A 20,928-nucleotide genomic window follows, 5' to 3' on the forward strand; every position below is an offset into this window, starting at 1 on the left:
CAGGTTCTCTCAACTCCCTGGCTGTGGTATTCCCTCTTCATCTCCTTGGCTGGTTCTCCTTTAATCCAACATCTAAGCAGTGGAGAGCCCCAGGACTCAGGGCATGCAACTCTTTTCTACTTACAACTCTTCCTCCCTTGATGACCCGTGGCTTTAAAAGACCCTCTATCTGCTGGTCATTCCCAAATGCATACATATACTCAAATTGGACCATGTATCACAACTCAACATGCAAACATCCTCCTTCTTGCCTGCCTGACAGACCCAGATGTCTAACAGGCACCTCACTCTTTTTATTTTTTAAATCATCTTTCATTTTCAATTACAGTTGACGTACGTCATTATATTAGTTTCAGGTGTATACCCCAGTGACCAGACACTACATAACTTAGTAAGTGGTCACTCCAATAAGCCTTGCACCCATTCAGTGCCATTCCTAGTTATTAGAATGTTATGAACTGTATTTCCTATGCTGCACTTTACATCCCCATGACTATTCTATAACAACTAATTTGTACTTCTTAATCCCTTCCTTAAACCCATCCCCTCAACCTCCTTCACCTCTGGCAACCAACAGAAAGTCCTCTGTGTTTCTCTTCTGCTGGTTCATTATGTTTGTAGAATCAATTGTTGATAGATGTGTATTTATTGCCGTTTTATTGTTCTTTTTTTTTTTTAATCTTAAAGAAGACCCTTTAACATCTATATTACAAAAGGCCAGTGGCCGTGACGCCATAATGACCAAATGACCGATCACTGGGAGGTGCTTTGATGGGTCTCACAGCAAGTCTCGGTCTCACGTTGTGGCAGGTCTGGGGTCCTGCCAGTGCGATGGGTCTGGGGTCTCACATGATTTTGCATGCTGGGCCTCTAATTGCATATAATAATGGTTTGGTGGTGATGAACACCTCTAGCTTTTTCTTGTCTGGGAAGCTCTTTATCTATCCATCATTTCTAAATGATAGCTTTGCAGGATAAAGTAATCTTGGTTGTAGGTCCTTGCTTTTCATCACTTTGAATATTTCTTGCCACTCCCTTCTGGCCTGAAAAGTTTCTTTTGAGAAATCAGCTGATATTCTTATGGGAGCTCCCTTGTAGTTAACTAACTGCTTTTCTTTTGCTCTTTTTAAGATTTGCTGTTTGTCTTTAACCTTTTGCATTTTAATTATGATGACAGGCACCTCACTCTTAAGATGTATAAAACTGAATCGCAAACTATATTTCCACAGCAGTTTCCCAATGCACAAAGTGGCTTCTCCAACCTTCTGGTTGCTCAGGCCAAACCTTAGAATTATCCTTACCCCTTTCCTCTTTCTCACCCTTTATTGGATCTATCCGCAAGTCCAGTCAACTCTACCTTCAAAATATATACAGATGTTGACCATCTCCTATCATTTCCATTCCCACCACTCTGGTGCAAGCCACTGTCACCTCCCTCCTGAATCATTGTGGTGGCCTCTGGCTGGTTGCCCACTTCTGCCTGTGTCCCTTTAGTTTCTTTTTGACACAACAGCCAGAATGATCTTGTTCAGATGCCATTCTCTATTCAAAATCTCCAGTGACTTTTGTTGCATCCAGAGTTGCAGCCTTGATGGCCCAATGCAATTTATACTCCTACTCTACCATTTGTCTCAGCCTGACTCCCACTTTTTTCCTCCTGGCCCCAGCATCCTTCCGTCCTTCGCACCTGCTGCCTCCGCTTTCTAGATATCCCTTCTCCCAGAATCAGCATGGCTTTCTCCCTTACCTCCTTTGGCTCTTGATTGGAATGTTCAACATCAGTGAGGCCTTCTCTCAGATATGGGTAGAAGACCCTGTATCTAAAATTGAGCCATGCCCCCTCATCCCTCTTCCCCCTCTCAATTTTTCTTCTTAGCACTACTCACTAACACACTAGATATCTTAGTACTTATCTTCTTGGTTCTTCCTGCTTCCCCCAGTAGAATGCAGGTTTCATAAGGAAAGGGCTTTGTTATGCTTTGTACACTGCCATATCCCCTGTGCTTAGAATAGTGTCTGGTGCAAAGCAAGAGCTCACTACACTTTTGTTGAATGAACCGCTTCAAACACTGACTCAGATGAGTTTTGTGTATTATGTTTTCCCCGGTGGAATGAAATAAAGTATTATTATTCATTTTTTTTTGTTCACAGCCTCGGTGATACCTATTTCTTCCATCTGGAAAAGTATCTGCTGTTCTGATAGTTTGCCATTGGTAAACATTCTGGAAAATGGTCTGCTGTTTTGATAGTTTGCCATTGGTAAACATTCTGTTCATTAACCTCATGAGACCTCTGCACAGTGGTTCTTAGTGTCTCCTGAGATTCATCAGAGCTTACAATGATTGTGCATTAAACCTTCAACAAGGTAGCGATTGATTTTGCTTCAGAAAGTGAAATCTAAACATTATCTTACACTTTTGTACCTTAGCTAGGAAAGCAGTGTTTAACTTGGGGCAAACCAGTTCCTAGTGTGATGCGTTGGGAGTGATCCCTGTTGTTCTACCATTTTGAATCATCCTATGATATGCTGGTTACAAGAACACATTTACTTGTGAGGTTGTTGCTCGTAGGAGCACTTACTTTGTTATGAGGCCAGACAATGGCCTAGGTGGCTCATCTCTGCAGGGGGATTTCCGTGCAGTGGGAGAATCCAGGAGAACTTTGCTCCCACTGAGCTCTGTTCTTGTCATGGACGTAGTGGCCCACCCTCAATGGGAAGAGGGAGAGGTTGTTGCACAAGAACTGGATTCCTGTGCCGGGAAGCTCAGGATCCACCAATTGGTGACCACTCTGTGGGCCTTTCTTGTCATTATTCTAGAGACTAGAGACCTGGCAGAGCCACACAGCAAAGGTGTGATGGTATATGGCTGCTCAGGTACTTAGTGGTTTTCTACAGAGGCTAATGAGATGATAAATGGTGGGGGCTTTCAGGGAAGAGGCGAGGGATGACAAAAAAGGATCTCATTCATTTATTCATTCATTCATTCAAAGATGTTCATTGTACTTCTATCATGTGCTAGGCTCTGGGGATAACTAATCAAAGGAGTTCCTGGGATAGCTAGTCAAAGGAGATGTGGGGCAGAAAGTGGTCAGAAAATTACCATTGTACAGAAAAGAACATGGATTCTAAGAATGCTAAGCCAGGCTTCTATTCACATTTCCAAACATGACCTCTGTTGTTCTGTACATATATTGTGTCCATCTTTGCCCTTGTATCTCTAATTGGTAAGCCTGAGGTCACAACGCATGCCAACAAACAGCATGTCTGTGGGGGGTGGGGATCAGAGGTAATAAAAGGTAAGTAGTCTTGAGCTCATGTCTCCTGATACATGCGTGATTGTGTGTGTGTGTGTGTGTGTGTGTGCGTGTGTGTGACTGTGGTGTCATTTGCACTTGGAGGAGTTTGTTCATTAATTACCTCCATGGGAATTTTCTCATTATTTATCCCTCTACTTCTTTCTAGAAGAATAATGAGAACTGACATTACATTTAATAAGTTGAAGATGTAGTGGGGATGCTTTCATCTCTTCAGGTTAAATGATGAGCATTTGGTACCATGAAAAAGCTTATAAACATATTCATTTCCTTCATGCACCCTTTCTGTGCAGAGCCGGGTCGCCCAGCCTGATGACCAGAGTGCTGCATTGTGGGTTGGATGGCCTTTTTCCCCTCTGGCTCTGTCAGCACTGTCCTTCATACCTTGTCCAGGGAAAGCTTTCATATGGGCTCCTAATAACGGCACTCATTGCAGATATTTGTCTCCAGGAAAGAGCTTTAATGCCTTTTCTGATTATAAAGCTCAATTCAGGTTTCTGTAAAAAGGAGGAGGAACCCTTTTTTGCATAATGTAGCTTACGTTGAGCTTAAAAAAGGTAAGAGCCTCAAATTAGGGCTGTCACTGAGATATATCTAATTCCAGGTTTTGTAAGGCACTGGAAAATGCCATCTTTTCCGGAATTACCCAGTTTGTCACCTCATGCCTTTCTCATGATGGGTCTGGGCAGAGTCAGTAGCGTGTACTGTTGCGATGCCCTACATGTGGCAGGGGCAGTGGCAGCATTTTTCCTTTCACCTGTGCCTTTCTGTGGAAGGTGCTCCTCCCTTGCAGTGGTGCCCCTTTTCACGCAGGCTAGTGAGATTTTGAAAAGCCCAGGAAGCCAGAATTCTGGTGCTTGGCTTCAGTGCTCAACACCTATGATCCTGGTACGAAAACCTTTGTCTGTGTAGAAGTCCTCCTTCCTTTTAGGAACATTGCCCAGTGAGACTTGCCCATGCTGAAATGGAGGGCATGGGGAAAGGAGAACCAGCGTGCAGCGAGGTGCTGTGCTTGATGGTTTTTATACTGGGTTCCATAAATATCCTCACCCACCCTGTGAGATAAGAGGTGTTATTTTCCTTTAACTGTTGTGGACATTGAAATCTTAGAGGTTGTCATTTGCCCAAGGTCGTGGCGTTTGAAACCATATCTTGTGATGGCAAAGTTCATGATCTTTTCTCTACTTGCTTCTTACAATTCACAAGGCAGTTACCCGTGGCTGGGGCCACCTGAGCAAGCCTATCCCTCCTGGCAAAGTACAGACTGACTTAGAGGCCTTGACTCCTTCCATAGCTTGTTCAGGAACTTCAGCAATTCCCAGTGTTCCAGGACCCCACATCATAGGAAAAGCAAAGTTAAGCTCCTCCATTCCTCTGTCTCATAGCACTTCGGTGGATGTAAGATTTTACTGCTTTTCAACCTAAGAAAAAAGAGACTTTGGCATCACATTTAGCTAAACAAATCAGATCAATTCATCACAGTGACTGTCTCCTGTCTAGATGAAAACTCTCAGGACTCTTAACGGGACAGATGATCAAGCAGAAAGTTGGTCTCTGTTTCATTTATTATCATTTCACATTAAGGTTAGTAATTGGGGTGGAAACTTTCATTGTGTGTGTGTGTGTGTGTGTGTGTGTGTACGTATGATTTCTCCTAACAAAATATTTTCTAAGTCGTTATGCCATTTGATAGTGTCTAGGTCTCTCTAACTTTGCTAGAATTTTCAGGGGTTGGTGAGGTATAGCACCTGCCATATCCATCCCACTACAAGTTTTTGTAAATAAAGTTTTAATTAGAACAAGCTACACTCATTTGTATTGTCTAGGGCTGTTTTCACGTTAGCAACTGAGTTGAATTGGGACAGAAATCATACAGTTCTCAAAGTCTAAAATATTTACGGTTGCCCTTTACAGAAAAAGTTTACTGACTTCTTCTTTTAGGTTACCATAGCTTTGTTGACAAGAAAGACACTTGCCCCAGAGAAAATGTTCCCAGCATCTGCTTGATCAGTAATAACAGGCCGGGAAGAAGCACGTGTACCATGGCCAGCCCCGAGTGAGTCCATAGGTTGACTAGATGGCCATGCCCTAGAACATAATCCCTGTGAATAACAATGCTCCTCTACAACACTGCATTCTTTATTCACCACAATAGAGATACCACTAACTAGCTGAGTGACCTTGAACTAAACACTTTCCACATGAGGTTCTTCATCAATAAAATGAAACACTTAAAATATGTATATCCCACATAATAGTATGTGTATGTATCAAGTATATATAAATACATGTCATATAGGTGTGTTATATATACAGTTTTAAAGGGAATAATAAATAAACATCAACTATACTAACAATAAAGAGACCCATTTCCCCACCCAGCTTGGGAAATATTACCTTGTGAATAGCTTTGAAGTTTCTTATATGCACCTACCTGGTAACAGTCCCCTCCCTCCCTCCAGGGGTAACTGTCTCAATTTGGTTTTATCATCCTACTGCGTTTCTCTATAATTGTATTTAGTTTTGCCTAAATCTTTTTTTTTTTTTCTAAAGAAAGAACACATTCAAAGCTCATCCCATTTTGTGTTTCATTGGTGTCACTACAGTTTCATGGTAATAAACTCTTACTGTCTTAAAAGAGCCTTTAGGAAAAGAGCTCTCTGTTCAGCAAACACAGTAACACACAGTGGCTGCTCAATAAATACTCCTGAGATATTCCACGGGTTTTTCTTTTCTCCTTGGTGGTAAGACTCATGGGCTAATTCAGGCTGGTCTCCCTTCACCTGCTAAGGTTGAGTGATTGTGTGCTAGGATAAAAGGCTGGTATTACAGAGGGAGCTACTGTCTCTGCATTACTGACTTTTTCTTTTAGGTTACCATAGTTTTATAGACTACTAGAGTCCTGGGGACACGGAATTAGTAAATGGGGTGGGGGGATGGGGAGAGGGTCCCTTCAGCCTGGCCTGCACCATCTCCAAACCAGGACCCCTCAGGGGCTGTCCAACTGCCTCTCTCAACCCAAGACCACTGGCTCCTAACCGCTCGCCTGCCTGCCTGCCTGCCTGATCACTGATAACCCCTCTGCCTGCCTGCCTGCCTGATCACCCCTAACTGCTCCCCTACTGGCCTGATTGCCCCTAACTTCTCCCCTGCTGGCCTGATCGCCCCTAACTGCCTCTGCCTCACCCCATACCCGAGACCCAGGATTCCCTCTTCTGGCTGGTCACAGGCACCTGAGACCCAGGTTTCCCTCCCTCTGGCCAGCTGCAGGCACCCAGGCTCTAGGCTGGCTTAGCCCGGACTGGCTGTAGTTGCAGGGAACCATGGGCAGTTGGCTTTGCCTGGGCTGCAGCCCCAGATGCCTGGGACCACGGAGTGTGTGACTTGTCAGACACAGGCACAGCCTATGGCACCCAAGACCACGGGGTGGGCGGTTTGTCCCTCTCCCAGGCTGTAACGTGGCTGGTCCCCATTCCTCTCTCACAAGCTCATTTGTGCCTGGCTGGCCCCCATTTCTCTCTCTCCAGTGTTGAGTATCTAAGCCATTTTTGGGTGAAGGTGTGAGGGTGTGACAATCATTTGCATATTAGCTCTTTATTATGTAGGATTTTCTCTGGGTCTAGCAAGTGTATTTCTTATCTATTGCTAGATTTATCAATTCCTACAATGGGAGGGAACAATGGTGTAGATTTGCTGACCCAGGCCAGTTCACGTGCATTGACTCCATGTTTTCATAGTAAAAGAATAAGATGAAACCTAATTTGTAGGCCTTACATTTAGCTTCCAGGCAAATTAGTTGAAGGAAAAATCCCATTGTATCTATCCTTTGTGTTTTTCTTTTTTCTTTTATTTTGTGGCTGAAAAAAAAAAAAGTACAAATACTGGGTTTTGGAAGAGGGAACTGTTATTAAACTTAAACCTTTTCAACTCTGTAATTAGTCTATAAAGGTCATGTATTTGCACCAGAAATGCATTTAGTCTTAAGTTATAGTGCCTAGTAGTAGATGGAGCATTTATAACGATGGGGTATTCCAAAAATAAATAAACTCTATAGAAAATGCTAATCAGCTCATCCCCAGGGACCGCAGTGACTATCTCCGTTGTACAAATGAGGAAGTGGACATGACAGTTAGTGGTTTGCCCAAAGCCACACTGTCATTGGCATTATGAAGATTTAAGCAATGGACCCACATACAAGAAAACAGTCATGTTTTCATGTCAGACCCTGTGGACCTTAGTCAAACTGACCTAAATTAAGATTCAGGGACTAATAAGCCTTTTGGTGTTTGGCACAATCTGCCACAGGAACCGCAGAGAGCTGCCTGACTCCTCACAGGTACCTGTGGGTTTTTTGAGGATTCTGTTTGCTTGAAATCGAAAGCTCTGTATCTGGCTAAGCAATGCTGTGAAAACTTCAAGTATATTTTACATTGCCAAAGAAAACAGGGTGAGAAGTACAGTAATGTCTCAATTTGTGGCATTCTACTTTTACAGTTGACAAGAAAGCGGCCTCTGCTAAGAACTTTTTTCCCCCCTGAAAATTACTTTCAGGAGTTTGATTGAGGGTGTGTATGCAGCCTTCTAAACCGTGTGTGCCTCAGTAGGATTGCATGGCAGAGGAAGGATTGATCATTTCTTAAGCAAAAATTGATAGCTCAGTTTATAAACATTTCCTCCCAACAACTGATGGAAGCAAAACATTTTGTTTTTTTTCTTGGTTAACCTCTAATTAATTGAAAAAGCTAATTAACCTAACAGGAAGCGCCTGGATTCTCCTCTTTGCCTTTCTTCACTAGGCTTCACTTGGGAACGGGATCCCATTTTGCTTATTGAGTAGCAAATGTTTTTTTAAACGTATTTTTTATTGTTGATAGTATTACAGATATCTCCCATTTCCCTCCCCGCTTTCCCTCTTCCTCTTTGGCCCTATCCGCCCCGCCCCCATACCCCCCAGGTCTTCACTACCCTATTGCTGGTGTCCATGACTGTAAGTAAATAAGCTCTTTGGTTTACCTCTTCTCACCCCCTGCCTCCCTCCCCCCCACCCCCACCCCATACACACACAGGTGTGTCCGTCTGTTCCATGCCTCTATGCTTTGGATCTTATTTTGTTGGTCAACTCATTTTGTTCATTAGATTCCACAAATAGGTGAGATCGTGTGATATTTGTTTTTCTCAGATTGGCTTATTTCACTTAGCATAATATTTTCAGGTCCATCCATGCTGTCCTAAAGTTGAGTGGTACCAGTTTTTAAGGCATTGCTAACCAAAATAACTCTGGTATCAGGGTGTGTGAATATAGCCTCATTGGACTACATAGTACTGACTCAGAGAATCACCCACCTGTTGGGTAAACTACCAGAGCCCTCACTGTGAGGTTGCATACACACCCTGTGTATACGTTTGGGCAAAGCTGTTATGCAATTGCAGAGAGAAGGTTCCATAAAGAGGAAGACACCAGAGCATGCTACTCAGGGAAAGCTGCATCTCACAGAGGGTCGGTGCCAGCGGCCTAGCCTGAGTTTGTAGATTCTGGATTTGATTTTGGCATTTCATCCTGTATTTCATCAAATGTGGGCCCTGCAGACCCACACTGACTGAGTTTCTAAGTGACCAATAAATCAGAATGACAATTTATAACATTATCCAGTAAATCGGGCTCAGTACCCAACCTAATATTGTAATATTGGGCACATTGCATAATATTTCTAAGTGTTTTTTTTTTTATTGTTGTTTTTTCTTACCTGTAGAATTGGAATGTAAATACTTTATAAAGATGTTCAGTGAGCTAATGTCTTACTATACCGCCTGGAAGATAATTGCTATTGTTATTATAGTCATTTTGGCTGTTGTCTTCATTATAGCTGCAAGTCAACTTAGGAGACTGAATAATAGATCAGCACATTGCTTCTTGAGCATCAATTAGAGCACAAGAAGTCAGAAGTTCTTAAGGAATGCACTCCGTGGGTTGGAATAGCTGGGTGCATGGTCAGCTGCCATAATGGACGTCCTTGCCAGAATCTGAACACCCTTTACCCCCACAGTTCTGGAGGAACTCCACTGCAGTTTTCATCTATGGCTTACCTTTTTCTAGATTTCCTGAAGTCGCCACTTTTTTAGTCTGGGAGCCGCTAATCTATTTGGTTCTGGTTATTTATTTATTTATTTTAAATATGTATTTTTTATTGATTTCAGAGAGGAAGGAAGAGGGAGAAAAAGAAACATCCATGATGAGAGAGAATCATGAATCAGCTCCTCCTGCAAGTCCCCCACTGGGGATTGAGCCCACAAGCCAGGCATGTGCCCCTGACTGAAATCAAACAGGTCAATGCTCAATCCACTGAGCCAAACCAGCTAGGGCTGGTTCTGGCTGTTTTTAGCAGTAACAAAGAAACCACTCTGATGACTTTGTTTGGGTTTGGCTTTCAAAACATCTTCTAGGGACGATTTATTGTACTTTCAGGATTGCTCCTTCTTCTAGTTCCACACTTAGGAATTGAAATTTGCAGGAGGGTACCTACTTAGCCCCCAGGATAGGCTGCGGATGTCAAGTGCTTATAGTAGGCAATGCATTTCTTTGGCATATAGCAATAAGCATGCTTCTTTTATTATTATTTTTAAAAAGCCTATATATATATATATATATTTTTTAAATATATCTTATTGATTTTGTACAGAGAGGAAGGAAGAGAGATAGAGAGTTAGAAATATCGAAGAGAGAGAGTCATCGATCAGCTGCCTCTTGCACACCCCCTACTGGGGATATGCCCGCAACCAAAGTACATGCCCTTGACCGGAATCGAACCCGGGACCTATCAGTCCCCAAGCCGATGCACTATCCATTGAGCCAAACTGGTTTCGGCTAAAAAGCCTATATATTTTTATTGATCTCTGAGAAGAAGGGAGAGAGACAGAAACATAAATGACGAGAGAGAAACATTCACATTGACTAGCTGGTCCCTGCATGGCCCTAACTGGGATGGAGCCAGCAACCCGGGCATGCGCTCAGACCGGGAATCAAACTGTCACCTGCTGGTTCTTAGGTCCACCCTCAGCCCCAGAGTCACACGGGCTGGACAAGCTTCTTTTAGTTCATTAAAACAGAGCAGCCTTACATAAAACCCTTCCCTCACATGCTTTTATTATAATCGTCGTTATTTTTTATTTTATCTCTGGAATAGGTATCGACATCCTGAAGCTGGTGGCAGCCCAAGTGGGAAGCCAGTGGAAGGACATCTATCAGTTCCTGTGCAATGCCAGCGAGAGGGAGGTGGCCGCTTTCTCCAACGGGTACACCGCGGACCATGAGCGGGCCTACGCGGCCCTGCAGCACTGGACCATCCGCGGCTCCGAGGCCAGCCTGGCGCAGCTCATCAGCGCCCTGCGCCAGTACCGGCGCAACGACGTGGTGGAGAAGATCCGTGGCCTCATGGAGGATACGACCCAGGTAATGTACCTGGGGTCTTCCCCACTAACCTTTTGATTCCAGTGCTTCCCATTTTGCTAGGAATATGTAATAAGGAAAAATACCTGAGATTTTTACACACACACCTACACACCCTCTAGGGCATTTTTGCTCTCTCTCTCTCTTTTAAAAATATATTTTTATTGATTTCAGAGAGGAAGGGAGGGAGAGAAGTAGCAATGATGAGAGAGAATCATTGATCGCCTGCCTCCTGCATGCCCCACACGGGGGATGGAGCCCCATACCTGAGCGTGTGCTTGAACCATGATCTTCTGGTTCATAGGCCGATGCTCAACTACTGAGCCATGCTGGCCTGGCTAGGGATTTGTTCTCAGTGGTTGTTCACGAGACTCATCTGGACATCTTTTTAAAAATTCTGGTACTTCAGTCCCACTGTAGACCAGTCAAGTCAGAATCTCTATGGGGGACTGGGAATCGGTCTTTTGCAAAGCTATCCCAGTGATTTGAATGTGCAGTTAGGATTCATTGTCTTTGGGGTAGGTTCTAACGTCAGACTGAAGCCTGGTCTACTCCTTGAAAACTAGAAGGAATAGTTTTTTCTAGACCCTCTCCCCTCCAGAGGACGTATCTGTGATGTGGCTCAGCTTACCCCCTGAGCATGTCGGTGGTGCTGGCAATAGTCAGTAACACGATTGATTCATCCTCCTCCTTGGGCTTGTTTAAGTCCCCACATCAGATGGGAATGGAGGGGACCCAGGAGTGTGATTTACTTATACTCCTGACTATGATACGTAGTAGCTGGGTGACCAAGGGTTAGGACTTCAACTTTCTGTGCTTCTGGTATCTCATTTGTAAGCCAACTTTGTAGGGTTAATTAAGACTAGGAATGAAGTATATAAAAGCCTGATGCATTGAAGGTGTTCTACAAATGGTAGTAATACCCATGATGTAAATCATTTTACTTAGCCTTTTCTATTCATAATGTGCTTCCCTGAAAGGCCATGAATCAAGTACAAATGTAGGTATTGATTTATATTCCTCACAGACTTCGATTAAAGTTTTGGAGCATATTACCAAAGTAAAAAAAAAATTGTTGCCACTGAGATTTGCTAAAACCTACTTAAAATGTAAAAGGCCATTCTGCCTGTGGTATTTTCTAGTGATCCAGACTTATTACTTGAAAGAGCTAGTGAATTAACTCTAATGCACTATTTTTATGCACAAAGTATTATATATCAAGGGGCTCCATTTTACATATTTAAGAACTCCATATGCTTTTTATCTTTTCATACCAATAGTCATCAGGTGGATCTTTTATCTAAGTGACTAGCTAGAACTCTGTAGCTGCTAATTGACTCTGAAGGTGGTCTTTGAAACTCCTGGCATATTTTTAACCTATTTGAAATGTGGAATTTCGGGAAAAAAACCTAATTCCTAATAGATGTCTTGTTAAACATTCAAAGGCACACAGCAGTGTCTCCTGACTTTCTGAGGAATGATCTCAATATGCATGGCTCACAACTAAAACTGGGCTTTAAGTAGCTGGATTTGGGGAAAGCAAAGGGCAGTGTTAAATGTCCAATCAAAGAAAACAGCGGTGCATGGAATGGCGGGAATCCAGAGGCGGATATTATAATGTTTCCTTGGAGTGTTGGCTTTAAGGAAAGCACTGGCAGGGCACGCAGCAGACTTGAAGGAGGATTTAGATACTTCAGAATAAGTCACGTTGCCTCCTTGATGATGCCTACAAGGCAGATAAAATGGGATGGATGCCATGTTAGGACAGGCTAAGTGCAATACTGAATAAGGTAGAAAGATGACCACGATATATTGTTAAAGGAAAAGGAGATTACTGAACTGTGTTTTGTATTTCTCATTAGAAAAAGCAAATATAAGCATGGGGATGTATTAAAAAAAGGAAAAGGAAAATGTATAAAAATGTTAATGTTCTTACTAAACCTAGATGGTAGACTTAGAAGTGATTTTCTTCTTTTTACATCATTTGCTATAATGACGAAGATTACTTTTGTGATTTTAAATGTTTGTTAGAATGACAGCTGAAAGGACTCAAGAGAGAGGATAGGTAGGGCTTGCTTTACTGTGCTAAACAGAGAGCGGGACCATCCTCATTTTAATTTAGGGAGAGCAGTGATTTAGGTGACAGTCAATTCTTCCCGATTAGGACCGCCTGAGGTTTGTGATGTTGGGTCAGATTTGCCAAAAGCTTACTAAAACTTGCTTCATTTTTGGTTTCTGCAAGTCCATTTCATTTCTCTGTGTGCACTCAACAATCACTTTAGAATTTGGACCTTGTCTTTGGGGTACTATTTTGGGGGGGTGGTAATGATGATGAAAGGTAATGACTATCACTAGTGACTTTTTTATGTTTCACTGATGCTTCCATGGAGTTCCATTAAAAGTTTATTGAGTACCTACTTCATTTCTAAGCACTGTCATAGGTGCTAGGAACAGTGGGCCTAAAGTCTCCAATCAAGAAAGTGCATATCCAGGAAGGTGACTCAAGAAAAACCACTGCGTCATTGAATAAGCAGAATAGTCCCAAGTACCAAACTGTGGCACCTTCTAGGTTCTTTCTTTGCTCTATTTCCTCTATAATACAAAACAGCCCCCCTCATATATAATTTTTGTTATTTTCTATGAAACAGTGGCATCAAAGCCTCTTACAGCTTTCTTTTTGGTGCTAGTATAGCCTGCGTGTTATGATGGAGGCCAAGAAGGCAACATTATGCTTCTTGTTCCATGTTTTAATAATGCCCATCATTGTCCTGCAGCATTCTGGACTCTAATTTAATAGCGTACGAGCATGGATTTCTGGCTGCCAGATCTTACAAGCTGCACAGTATGTAACTGTAGGCTCGGAGTTTACCTCTGAGATCTGTCAGAGTCAAACAAGGAATCAGAACCGTGGGGGCATAATTGAGACTGACTTTTCCCATCTGAGAATGGATTTGTATTCTTTGTGCATTGTGGGGCTGCTGGGGATTTGAGACTTTGCCCCAGGAGCTAATGGACTCTTAATGTGTAAAAACTACTGCATGTGTATGTGCGCTTAACAATGGTTAATGCTTGTTCCCATTCATGAGGTACCTATGTTCCACTCAAAGGATCAGCCCCAGTGTGCTTTTCAGTGACCTCTGTCTGGAACAGCTGGTTCATTGTTAGCCATGGTAGCCTGTTAGCCATTTTTAAATTAAACACATTCAGAGCCTGACTTTTTCATTAAAAAAATTTTTTATACTCAAAAATTATATAGTAAAATTCACTTTTTGGTGCACTGTTCTTTGAGTTCTCTCTCTTTTAGACCTTTTTTTTTTTTCTTTTGAAGTAGTTTTAGGTTTTAATGAAAATTGAGGAGGTACAGAGATTTCCCACACATTCATAGACTCCATTATTATTTAAAAAAAATATTTTATTGATTTTTTACAGAGAGCAAGGGAGAGGGATAGAGAACTAGAAACATCGATGAGAGAGGAACATAGACCAGCTGCCTCCTGCACACCCCCTACTAGGGAATGTGCCCGCAACCAATGTACATGCCCTTGACCGGAATCAAACCTGGGACCTTTCAGTCCGCAGGCCAACGCTCTATCCACTGAGCCAAACCGGTTTCGGCGACTCCTCCGTTATTAATGTTACCAGTCTGGCTTGCTTTTTTCTCACCAAGGATGAACCTACATTGACACATTATAATCATCCAAACCCATAGTTTACCTTAGGGTTCTCTCTGGGTATTGTGCATTCTGTGGTTTGGATAAGTGTATGACACATAGTCATCATTATAATATCATACAGAATATTTTCACTATTCCCCAAATCCTCTGTGCTCTGCCTATTTATGTCTTTTCCCCTACTGCACCTTCATCAACCACTAATCTTTTTACTGTCTCCATAGTTTTGTCTTTTTCAGAATGCCCTATAGTTGGAGTCATACAGTCTGTAGCCTTTTCGGATTGGCTTCTTGCACTTCGTAATATGCATCTAAGTTTCCTCCACTTCTTTTTATGACTTGATAGCTCATTTGTTTTTAGCACTGAATAATATTGCACCACACTTAACCATTCACCACGTCACTCTTTATCTTGGGTATGAGATGCATTTTTATGTACTCTCTCTTTAAACATCTAAAGTGAACCCAGCCTTTCAGAATTATATCGACTCTTCCCTTTCCAGGACATAAGCATTTAGAAGCAATAGCAAAGCAGTGGGACAATCATGGGAATTTACTGGGCCTTGGCCAAAGCTATTTATTTTTTTTTAAACTTTTAAAAAAATTTTATGTTTTTAATATATACATACATATTATTGATTCAAAGAGGAAAAGGAGAGGGAAAGAAAGATAGAAACATCAACAATGAGAGAGAATCATTGATTGTTGACCATAGCTAGTATTTAAAAAACAAAATGAAACAAAAGCCTAACACAACATTCCAAATTGTATATTATCTTTTTCCCCCCTATCCGTTTACTTTTATTTATTTATTTTCTGTAGCTTTATTTAAAGAAAGTCTTTTGTAAGTAGCATACATATAAGGTTTTTAAAAATCTAGTCTGACAGTGTCTGCCATTTAATTAGGGGATTTCAGTGTGGTTATATTTTTTATGTAATTACTCATATTTGGGTTTAAATCTGCTCTCTTATTATTTGTTTTGTATTTGTCCTATCTGCCTTCCCCCCATCCCGCAACCTCCCTGCCTCTTCTTTCTTGTCTTCTTTTGGGTTAATCAAGTATTTTTTGTTATTCCACATGCTATTTCACACTTTCTCTTCTGGTGGCTTGTCAGTTAGACATTTCCACTTGACTCTGTGGATACCATGAAGATTACAACATGCAGACTTCAATTATGAGAAACATCTTAGATATAAATGTGCACTTCTTACTGTTTCCAAACAGTACAACAGCCTCAGAAGACTTTAGTCCTGTTTAGTCTTCTTGCATTAATTTTTTTTTGTCATGAATATTAACACTGCACATTTCTTAACCCTAAAACACATATTTTTCTGCAGTTCTTCATTTCTCCCTGTAGCTTCACCTTCTACCTGTGATGGTTCTTCTTGGACCTTCAGGATACTTCTTGCAGGTCCCCAGCAATGAGTTGCATGACTTGCCTGTTGACTTTGAAGGAGCGTTGCAAAATAGAATTGAAGCTTGACAGTTATTTTCCTTCAGTACTTGCACGCCTGGGTTGATGTTTCCCCTGCTGAACAGCAGAGGAGATGATGTGATTTTATTTCAAAATCTATATTACATAAGACATGATGTGTGCAATATCATTCCTGGCACTCTGGGCAATGCAGAGACGAATAAGCAAGACAGTCAGTGCCATGAAGGTAGTGTGTAGGTAGTGGGAGAAATTTAGGCATACCTATATAATTTAAGGGAGTAAATCCACAAGAGTGGGAGGGGGGAGTACTGGATGTACAACTAACCAGCCATTAAGACTCCAGATCGCAACATCAGTGTGGAGGTGTGTGCCGGGCGGGTGAAATTCCTGCCTGGCTGCTTCTGACTTTATGGTAAATCCTTTGGCCTCTCTGCCTCCGTGCTTCCCTGAGAGAAAATGGGAACTGTGGGCTGTTGGGAGAATTAGGTGGGACCCACAGTCAGCACTTACTGACTATCCTATTAATAGTTGCAGTTATTCCAGGGCCCTGGAGGTAGGAGAGATGGAGGAATGTTTCTAACAGCTCCAATTCATACACGTACTAATAGATCCCCTAAATCCTGCCACGGGGGTTACTTAGTGTCCGTGGGGAGGTGCTCCCAGCTCCAAGGCTGCTTCAAGTGCACGATGGAGCACAGGGGCTGCCATCGGGCCTCAGGACCCAAGGGCCGGACATTCCAGCGCATGGTAAACACTTCCTTCTGCCCGGGCCAATGTTCCTAGGCTGGCAGGGATGTTTTCTCTAGTGCAGAAACAAAGGTGATAGTATGTGTGAAGATAACAGTTTGTTCTTTCAGTAGCTGTCAGAAAGGGGAAGCAACATTGAGCAACTGAATGTCTGGGTTCCCTTTTATGCTTTCGTCTTTTTGAAACGTTGTATATATAGGTAGGCTTAATCAGTGCAAACTCCCCCCATCCCACCAAAACACACAACCTTGAAGGGAGTGAATTTGTTTGCATTTTTATTGATTCGGATTTTTCTGTTTAAAATGGGACTTCAAGTGTTACCAGAATTAAATGAGGTAATAGCTTGCAGAATTGTGGGATATAGAAAAGGGAGTATTAAAGTGACGCTTAGTGGGATTTGAATTCCAGCGTGCCTTTGTTGTTTCCCTTTGAAAAGGGGAAGATGAAGGAATTTTGTGTACATTTAAGAATGATAATGTTAAAAACTACCACAATAGTTTAAAATAATAGTGTTACTTTAGTTGTCTGCTTTGACTAGAGATTCACAAGTGTAAAGAATTGATCTTAACCCTCCTTCCATAAAGTTAGGCAGGTAAAAACCACTAATTTAACAACTAATGGAACCGAAGCCAATGATGTTGTTATTGACTTGTATGTGGTAGAATGATTTGATTCTTTCTAAGGGTATCTTATTCTTTCCAGAAACCACATGGAATACATTTCAGAGACAGCGAGTGTTCGTTCTCTCTCTCTCTCTCTCTCTCCCCCTCCCTCCCTCTTTCTCTCTCTCTCTCTCCTTACAGTAGACTCTTTGTTGGAGCTTTGCTTTGTAAAATCAACTGAGAGATTTACAGTCAGAAGAGCGCTGGGCCTGGTCTTGGCTTCTGCCCCAGAGGGAACTACAGTTACTGGGCTTTGCTAACCAGCTGCAGGATGCAGCTGTCCTTACCTAAGACCTGCCTGCGACCAGCCACTTTCAGAAATTCACTGTAGAGAGGACTAGTTGAGGCACATGCCAGCTGCACACGTAACTGTTGGCTTCTTGGCTATTCCAATTTGTCTTTGTCTTCACTTTGCCAGTTGGTCATCTCTTACAAAATAGGGATTGTTGTCCTAAGGCCTTAAGATCTTGGCTCAGCTTGCGTGGATCTAGCCCCTGCCCTCTGTTGTGAGGCTATTTAAGGTCAGGTTACTTAATTTGTGGGGTGTGCCTTTTGGCTCTGGGGAACTCCTGGGGTGATGAGGAGACCTTGTAAGAGGATTGCTGACACATAACAGGCCCAGGTACACTGAACGATGCTTGTGTGTAAGGTGGTCGTTGTGCATAGAGACGTGATGTCTGTGAATAAGCCTTTGGAGTTTGAATGACATTTCAGGCTGTACTACTTCTTATCATCTTTTAAGGTTTCATTCAGTTAGTCCACGACCTTTGTTCAAGCACCGACTAGGGGCCTGGTACAATGTAAAGAACACTGAGCCCTGCCTTTCGACAGCTTGAGGGCCGAGATGGAGACGCGTGTGCAAATGATAACAATTCAGTGGGTAAGCAAATGTTAAATAGAAGTGTGGGTGCGTGAGGAAATATAAGATAGTATCAGAAAGCAGGAATACCCCGCCCACATAAAAAAACAAGGGCAGGTATGCATGAGTTGATTTGAAAGTCATTAAAACAAACAGACTGTGTTTTGGTCTTTCCCCTAAAACTTGGCCATCTGGTTTCTGCCTCATGAGCCCCCTCCCTGCTTTTTCACTGGTGGGGCTTCCCAAACCTTTGATTCTGCAAAGGACATCTGATTTACTCAGAATCTTGTTTTGTTTTTCTCCATTGCAAGCTTTTCAGAAGCCACTCACTGATCTGCAATATTAAAAGTATAGGAATAAGATGCCACTTCATGTCCGAGTGCTGGGTTTGAATTTTGAATCTCCAAGAACTAATGGAAGGGACTGACAAATGGAAGAGTTTGGTTGTGTTCTTCTGGGATTCGGTTTGAATCTTGCTTTTGCTACTCACTGTGTGACCTTGAGCAAATCCTATTGTGTCTCGAAGCCTCAGGTTTTTTTCCCCCCATAGTTGCCTTGTTAAGTACCTGGTGAGGACTAGAGATAGTGAGTGTATATAGAAAGATAGCTAGTGCACTTGACATTATATAGTAGGGGCACAGTGTATCCTATGTCAGAATTTAAATTCCACATTCTTTTTTTTTAGACTCGAGCAAGTAATACCACTCTACTTTCAATAATGCAAATTAAGGAGACAGGGAAGCATTATTTGCTGAGTATTATGTCCCAAATGCCTAGTAAGCTGCATGGTCATGCAAGGTATGGGTAAATAATGGAATTAAAATGTATTATGTATTTTGTTGAAGGCCATGTCAATTGTAAAATGTACCAAATACTGCCGTTATGTGGCAGTATTTTTATTTCTAGGCTAAGAAATGCATAAAAATTTTGCCAATTATAGTTGTAAGATACATCCCTATTTCAGAGATGTTAAAATGTGAGAAAAATACTATGCATCATAGAATTAATGAAATATATATAGTAGTTGAGCTTGAGGTATTTAGGTTACAAAAAGAAAAGCTGGGGAAACAGATTTTTGGGTCTTGCTATTGATGTACTCTCCCTTCCCAATACACACATATACTCATGCGCGCCCCCCCCCCCCCCCCGCCCCCATAGTCTTTAAGGATGAAATGGTTTAACACAAGCAAGTTATTCAGTAAACATTCATGGAACACCTATTCTATTTGGTGCCCTGCAACAAGCATTGAAGATACTAAATGAAACACACACACACACACACACACACACTCACACACACATCCCAAAACAGAAAAACGTAATCAACCCTCCAGATGCTGACATTTTTAGAGGAGGGATAGGTTTGTAAACCAACCTTTAGGGTATATTCTGTGAAACTGCTATATAGAGGATTTGAGGTGGGCTTTTATTTTCTTCTGGAGACATGTATGTGCTCAGCATTCAGAAAAGGCTGAGTCTATCAGTTGATGACATTTTCAGCCCCTTATTCTACACACTCCCTGGCTTTCTCAAAATGTTCATTGGGAAGAAATCAGAATCAATATTGTGAAAAGAGGCGTATTTCCTTCATCAATTACCAAGGCTGAATATCATATTTTCTTTCTTTTTTTTTTTTTTAAGCCAAAACATATCTGGATAAAGCTTAGTAGCTTCCACTGTTGGCCTAGCTTTTCCACCCATGCTTGTGAATTACAGCCCAGGTGCTAATAGTGGGTACACTTGCTGATGGGGAATGGTGGCAGGTTTTATTACGTACCAATTAATTTCAACATTTAAATTGCTTTTCCCTCACCATTTCCTTGAAACATCTATCACTCGTGAATTTCCCATGAAACAATTGTGATAGAGGGGATTTTGATTTCTCCACAGTTGGGCTGAGTCAGGGGAGAAGCTGGAATGACCACTCATTACAGTGGCTTATCACCCAAAAACTACTAGAGAAAAAATGGGATTTTTAAATTTTATAATTACAATAGTAGGTAAAGCTCATATTCTGAGAGTGATATAAAACACAGAAACTTACAAGAAAGATGTAACTACTTAAATAACTGTATGAGCTGAAAAACATGCAAATCTAAAGACAAAATAACTGGGACAAGTTATTTGCAATGTGAGGTTAATTTCCTTAAAAAAAAACAACAACAAAAAACAAGAGCTTTTATAAATTAATTAAGACACCAACAACCCAAAAGGAAAATGGGCAGTCTGTGAACAAGGTAGCTCACACAAACGGAAATACTAAAGGCTCTTAAAGGTATACGGATTTTAAGCCTCGTTCCTGAAAAGAAAAGTTCGGATCGAAACCTACAGAGAGATAATTTTAACCACTCAGACTGGCAAAGAGGGAAAGGTATGGCCTTGAAAATTCTTGTGTTGTGAGGGAACAGAGAGAGAGCAGCATCCACTGATAATGGGTTTGTGCAGTGGCCCAGTCCTCGTGGAGGGCCATCTGTCGTTAGCTACCAGAGTAACTGTCAGTTGACCTCTGACATTCCATTCCTAGCACCAGGTCCCACAAGTGTTCCTTACAGTATCATTTGTCATAACAAGAGGCGAGGCAACACAAATGCCCTCCGATAGAGCGCTGGTTATGTAATTCCTGGGACATCCATGCAGTGAGACGATATGAACTTGTCAAAAAGACTGACTCAGATCTTTATGTGCTAACCCCCAAAACTGCTTTCAAATGGGGAAAGGCAAAGAGTAGAACAATGTGTACACTGTGTCACATGTTGTAAAAAGGAATGTAAAAAAGTTGTAAGAAAGGGAAAGGA

General features: G+C 41.9%; 1 protein-coding gene across 3 annotated transcripts in view; it reads left to right on the forward strand.

The window, feature by feature from the left end:
- Nucleotides 1–20,928, forward strand: part of TNFRSF21 (TNF receptor superfamily member 21) — a 72,794-nt gene that overhangs the window by 37,288 nt on the left and 14,578 nt on the right. For all 3 annotated transcript variants that reach the window (XM_045573295.1, XM_036413850.2, XM_036413849.2), the window contains one exon: nt 10,497–10,762. In XM_045573295.1, coding sequence (XP_045429251.1) covers nt 10,497–10,762 — 266 coding nt within the window. The remainder of the gene's footprint in view (nt 1–10,496; nt 10,763–20,928) is intronic.

This window comes from Pipistrellus kuhlii, unplaced genomic scaffold (assembly GCF_014108245.1).
Source record: "Pipistrellus kuhlii isolate mPipKuh1 unplaced genomic scaffold, mPipKuh1.p scaffold_m20_p_5, whole genome shotgun sequence".
Lineage (NCBI taxonomy): Eukaryota > Metazoa > Chordata > Mammalia > Chiroptera > Vespertilionidae > Pipistrellus > Pipistrellus kuhlii.